The 5,230-nt window shown below is 33.8% G+C and overlaps 1 protein-coding gene and 1 long non-coding RNA gene across 4 annotated transcripts in view; both read right to left on the reverse strand.

Moving 5' to 3' along the window:
- Positions 1–224, reverse strand: part of LOC107740608 (uncharacterized) — a 7,433-nt gene extending 7,209 nt beyond the window's left edge. Inside the window, exon 1 of the long non-coding RNA XR_001640091.1 lies at positions 38–224. This is a non-coding gene — a long non-coding RNA (uncharacterized LOC107740608). The remainder of the gene's footprint in view (positions 1–37) is intronic.
- A 193-nt stretch (positions 225–417) lies between these two features.
- The window catches only part of adsl (adenylosuccinate lyase), a 7,860-nt gene continuing 3,047 nt past the window's right edge, over positions 418–5,230 (reverse strand). The window contains exons 3-14 of one of the 3 annotated variants that reach the window (XM_016553079.1): positions 5,026–5,070; positions 4,276–4,355; positions 3,800–3,971; positions 2,853–2,899; positions 2,600–2,690; positions 2,387–2,456; positions 2,155–2,302; positions 1,936–2,026; positions 1,228–1,296; positions 1,002–1,091; positions 677–853; positions 418–558 (exon numbers count right to left, since the gene is read on the reverse strand). In XM_016553079.1, the coding sequence (XP_016408565.1) occupies positions 472–558; positions 677–853; positions 1,002–1,091; positions 1,228–1,296; positions 1,936–2,026; positions 2,155–2,302; positions 2,387–2,456; positions 2,600–2,690; positions 2,853–2,899; positions 3,800–3,971; positions 4,276–4,355; positions 5,026–5,070 (1,167 nt within the window). In that variant the 3' untranslated portion in view covers positions 418–471. Of the gene's footprint in view, positions 559–676; positions 854–1,001; positions 1,092–1,192; positions 1,297–1,935; positions 2,027–2,154; positions 2,303–2,386; positions 2,457–2,599; positions 2,691–2,852; positions 2,900–3,799; positions 3,972–4,275; positions 4,356–5,025; positions 5,071–5,230 lie in introns of those variants that run through there. The other 2 variants (XM_016553080.1, XM_016553081.1) reach the window with 2 other exon arrangements.

Genomic DNA, 5,230 nt, shown 5'->3' on the forward strand with positions numbered 1-5,230 from the left:
TTTTCAGCAGGGACTGAAATGTTCCAGTTACATTTACCTTAAAGTCAGTAGTCTTCTCATGCTTGTTTTCCCAAATGCTGGCAAGTTGCTTTAAAAGGGTAATTAGGCCCATTACCCCTTCCCTCCCTCCCAGCCTCTCAAATATATGTATATCTGACAATACAGAAACATTTAAGGAATAAAAGTTACATAATACACTTAAATCAGACAAATTTAACACCCATATTCAGAAAAGTTCCTCTATAGTTGAATTAAAATGTAATTTTTAGATAGGTGTGTGAAAGATCAACTCGTAACAATACCAGAGTAAATGTCAAAATGTGCTATTTTTTGTGCTATTAAGGTTTACATATTAAAATTACTATACATCTGACTTAGTTAAATGTCAAACTGCCACATAAAAGATCACACAAAAGATTGAACACCATATTTATTTTAATACTGTTCTGATGCGTCACGTATGTGTTTGTTTCAGAGCTCTAGTTCAATCTTGACATCCATTTTACTCTTGTATGGCTCTAGAACAGGCCTGACCTCCTCAGACAAAAACCTTGTAACCTGAGACAAAGAAAAAGTGGAACGGTATTACAGCTCACATCATTCACAAAAACATAAAACATGTGATAAACATTAGTAGCACAGCAGTGTAATGATATATAGGTATGCGTGTGTGTACCTGTTGTGGGGCTCGGCCGATGAAGGTCTTGGGGTCCAGTATGGAGTCCAGCTGTCCGAGTATGGGGGTGAAATATGGATCAGCCTGAACCCGAGCCAGCAGGTCATTATCCCCCCCTTCCTGTTTGACTACAGCTGCAGCTTGCTGGGACAGCACCCGAATCTTCTCATGGCAGTCCTGAGTGTGTTTTCATTACACACAAAAATCAGTCAGTCAGTGATAAACATCCGTTTCTTTCCTGCATGAAAGTCTGCAACATCTACTGTGCTTATTTGCCAAAGCAAAATTTAATTACAAGACAAGATTTTTCTTATTCATTAATCACCTGTCTGTTTCCTCCAGCCTTCACCATGGCCATGATGATGTTTTCAGTAGCCATGAAGGGCAGCTCATGACGGATATGCCTCTCAATCACCTACAAAAAGAGAGAAAGAATTATAAAAAAAAAAATTTAAAAAAAGTAAAATAAGCAGTGCTGTCAATTTAATGTGATTTATGAAAGTAATATAAAATTACTTATTCTTAGTGTTTTATTGTATTTTGTAGTTTGCCTTGTTTGCTGTTGTTACATTGATGTTAATGGAGATTTGTAAGGTGACCTTGATTGTCATGAACGGTGCCTATAAATAAAAATGAATGAATGAAAAAAATACATATATTTAATAAATTGTCTAAAGTAAAGTTTTTGAATGTACTAATTGAAGACATTTATAATGTTTCAAAAGATTACATTTCAATTAAATGTTGTTCTTTTGAACTTTATATTCATCAAAGAATGTTAAAATGTATGATAGTTTCCATAATCATATTAAGCAGCACAACTGTTTTCAACAATAAAAATAAAATGTTTCTTGTGCACTTATTCATCAGATTAGAATGATTTCTGAAGGATCATGTGCCACTGAAGACTGCAGTAATGATGCTGAAAATTCAACTATCATCACAGAAATCAATTACATTTTAAAATATCAAAATAGAAAACACTTTAAAGTGTAATAATATTTCACAATATTAATTTTTAATGTATTTTGGTCAAATAAATACAGCCTTGGAGAACATAAGAGACTTCTTTTAATATTTAAAAAATATATATTTTTAACAGTTGTGTATGCAATTAATTATGCTAAATTTATTTGACCAAGTAATCAGTGTATCATGTAGTTCATTTGATTAAAATACACCAATTACCATCTCAATAAAACCTTTAAAATATTTGTTTTGAAGAGATTTTTTACGGAGACAGACACACACACACACACCTTAGGATACACCACCAGTCCTTCAGTGATGTTCTGCAGAGTGCTGAGGATGATGTCCGCTGTGAGGAAGGACTCAGGCAATGAGATCCTCCTGAATACACACAAAAAGAAAATGAGACAGTAAGCTGCTGCAAGAGCGAGTGTAGAGTTACATCTACACAGAGTCAAAACAGTGCAGTGCCACATCGTATGGTCAGACCACAGATATGGTAACAGTGCCTGTTAGCGCTGTCGTCCAGGGTTCTTTCCAGCCACTGCACTGCTGCTGTCTGCAGAGGGTCTGACACCAGCGCCATCAGGTGACGAGCAAGACTGCAGCAGCGCTCCGCACGCATGGGGTTTCTCTTGTACGGCATGGCACTGGAACCTGCAGACAGAGAAAAACATGACGGATCAAAGGTTGATTTATTAAACGATTACATGAAATTCTGTGTCTCGCATGCAAACTCACCAATCTGCTCTTTCTCAAACGGCTCCTCGATTTCTTTCAGATTAGCCAACAGACGGATATCAGTGCAAATCTACAGCAAAAATTGATTGAGAAAAGGAAGATGTTCTAATCAAACAACTGATGTTTGTTGCTGTTCTGTGATCATTGTAGACTTTTACAGCAGCTCATTTATAAATGCATAAAGCTGATCTGAGTTCATTATTTGTGTCTGACCTTATGTACTGTGGCTCCGAGGCTGGCCAGCACACAGAGCGAGTCGATATCCACCTTACGACTGTACGTCTGACCCGTCACCAGGTATGATCTGGTATGAAAATAAGTGGAGGAACTGATTAACCATGTGCACATAAAGTCATATACAATGTAAGATTCTAGCCAACAACACGCTATTGAATAACATGAAGCATTTAGAAGATATCTGAAGCATTTAGTAAACAATGAATGCAGAAAGTAAAGAAGAGTGTACTTTTTAAAACCAGCCATCTCAGTGACCTTCCTATCCAACTCTTCCACCTAACAGAGAAAACAATCAAAAAAGAAATAAATAAATAACGCCAGTTCAACCATAGAATAAACCACAAAGATATGAAGTCATTGACATTTTTCCCAGCAAAACTGCACATTACACAAACCGTTTTAAAGCTACATAAAACCCAAACACAATCAATGCTGATGTTCTGGGGTAACAATGGCAAGAGTTTAGTTTTTACTTAAAAATGTATTCATTACAACAAAGTTGGTCAGTATTTTTTTAATACATATGAAAGAAGACTCTTATATACTCATCATGGCTGCATGTATTTGATTTAAAAAAAAATATTAAGAGTAAAAACAGCAATAATATGAAATATTATTACAATTTAAACGGTTTTCTATTTGAATATATTGTAAAATGTCATTTATTGCTGTGAAGGCAAAGCTGAATTTTCCTCAGCTCTTCATTTAGTGTCACACAATCCTTCAGAAATCATTTCTTAAGCATTTCTTATTAATGTCAATGTTTAAAACTGCTTTCCTATTCAATTTTCCACAGTTTAATATTTTTGTGGAAATCTTGATGTGCTTTTTTCAGGATTTTTTAATTAAAAAAAAAAATCAAATAAACAGCATTCATTTGAAAGAATTTTTTTGTAACAGTATAAAAGTGTTTACCGTCACTTTTAATCGATTTAATGCAACCTTGCTGAATAAAAGTATTACTTATTTTAAATATATATTTCAAAAATATATTGACCACAAACTTTGGAACGGTAGTGTATACAGTATATATGTTGGAGACAAAGTACACACTAGTAGTAGTATATATTTGTTTAATGCCATTTCATCAGCATCTTAGGCTATTTTCACAAAGTACACACTAGGTATGAAGTAAGCCAGTGTTGAGGCATAAAACATTCATGCAGCTGCATTCACCTTCTCGTGATCCCCCTGGAAGAGCTGCAGGAAGCTGGCCTGAGTGCCTGTGGTTCCTTTGACGCCCCGGAAGCGCAGGTCCTCTCTTGCACGCTGAAGATTACGCATGTCCATGACCAGATCCTGCAGCCACAGACAAGCACGCTTCCCAACTGTAGTCAGCTGAGCTGGTCTGAGAAAAAGAAGGGAACGAGGAGAGAGACAATAAAACCCAAAACCAGCCTAATATTATTTAAATGAAGAAAAGTTAGAAAGAATAGGAAGAATTAGCATTGAAAATAATGTTATGCAGGTTACAATATGAGTCAGTGTTGAAGGGTGAGCAGAATGTGTCAGAGATGACAAGAACAGAAGACAAGGAGGAAGAAAAGAAAACGGTAGAAAAGTTATTTTACATGCAAACTCTAAACATGCTATTATATCTAACCGTTTATGTTTCAGGTCTGGGTCATGCACTGAACTCTGAATTTACTCACTGATAATGGGTGAAGCCTAAAGTCGGCAGGTCAGCATATTTCTCTGCAAAGTTCGCAAGCCTGTCTATGACACGAGCCAGCTATAAGAGAGAGAACGCTTACTGCAAGGGGATGGTAATTATGCACTGGAAATAAAATAAATACAATGGAACTAAAACTGAAATAAAAATAACTGAAACCTAAATAGTAATACTGAAAATCCAAAATAAAAATGAAAACAAAGTATTTTTAAAAAAACCTAAATACTAATAAAAACTATAATTGTATATAAATAATAATAAAAAAACACTAGTGGAGGACTAGAGTTGGTGTTCTTTTAATTAGATTAAGAAAGGTAGTTGGTCACAACATTCTTTAAATGTAAAACTTGCATTTAAAAGGCCTAATGATTCATGTATTATTTTATTATTGAATTTAATTAAAATTTTTAACTTGAAGTAAATAAATCATATTTTAAACATATTTGTCCATTTGAAAAGTGATTTATTTCATATTCAATGTTACATTTACCTACATTTTTGAAAATAAATTCAATTAAAAAATGAATTAAATAAAAAAAATTAAAAACAGTTTTACACACATCTATTTGTCAAAACTAAAAAAAAAAAAAAATGATTAATTTATTTCTTTACATTTTTCTGAATTCATACTGTGCACTAAAACTTTTATTTTTACATGGCACCTCTAAGCACCTTCATAAGCATCAGTTGTTTTGAGTGAAATGGTAAATATCAGAAAGTATCAGGTTACCTTGGGTAGCAGGATATCAAATCCATCACGCAGCATTATCAGATCCTACAGATAAAACACACACATGCATTTAGTAAGGCAATTTTCAACATTTTAAAATAAAATTGCGATTTTAAAACAACATTCTTTTTCTTTTGAGGAATTTTCATGGTGGCTAATATATATATATATATATATATATATATATATATATATATATATAGTG

The sequence above is a fragment of the Sinocyclocheilus rhinocerous genome, unplaced genomic scaffold, assembly GCF_001515625.1.
Source record: "Sinocyclocheilus rhinocerous isolate Xijiao unplaced genomic scaffold, SAMN03320098_v1.1 scaffold705, whole genome shotgun sequence".
NCBI lineage: Eukaryota > Metazoa > Chordata > Actinopteri > Cypriniformes > Cyprinidae > Sinocyclocheilus > Sinocyclocheilus rhinocerous.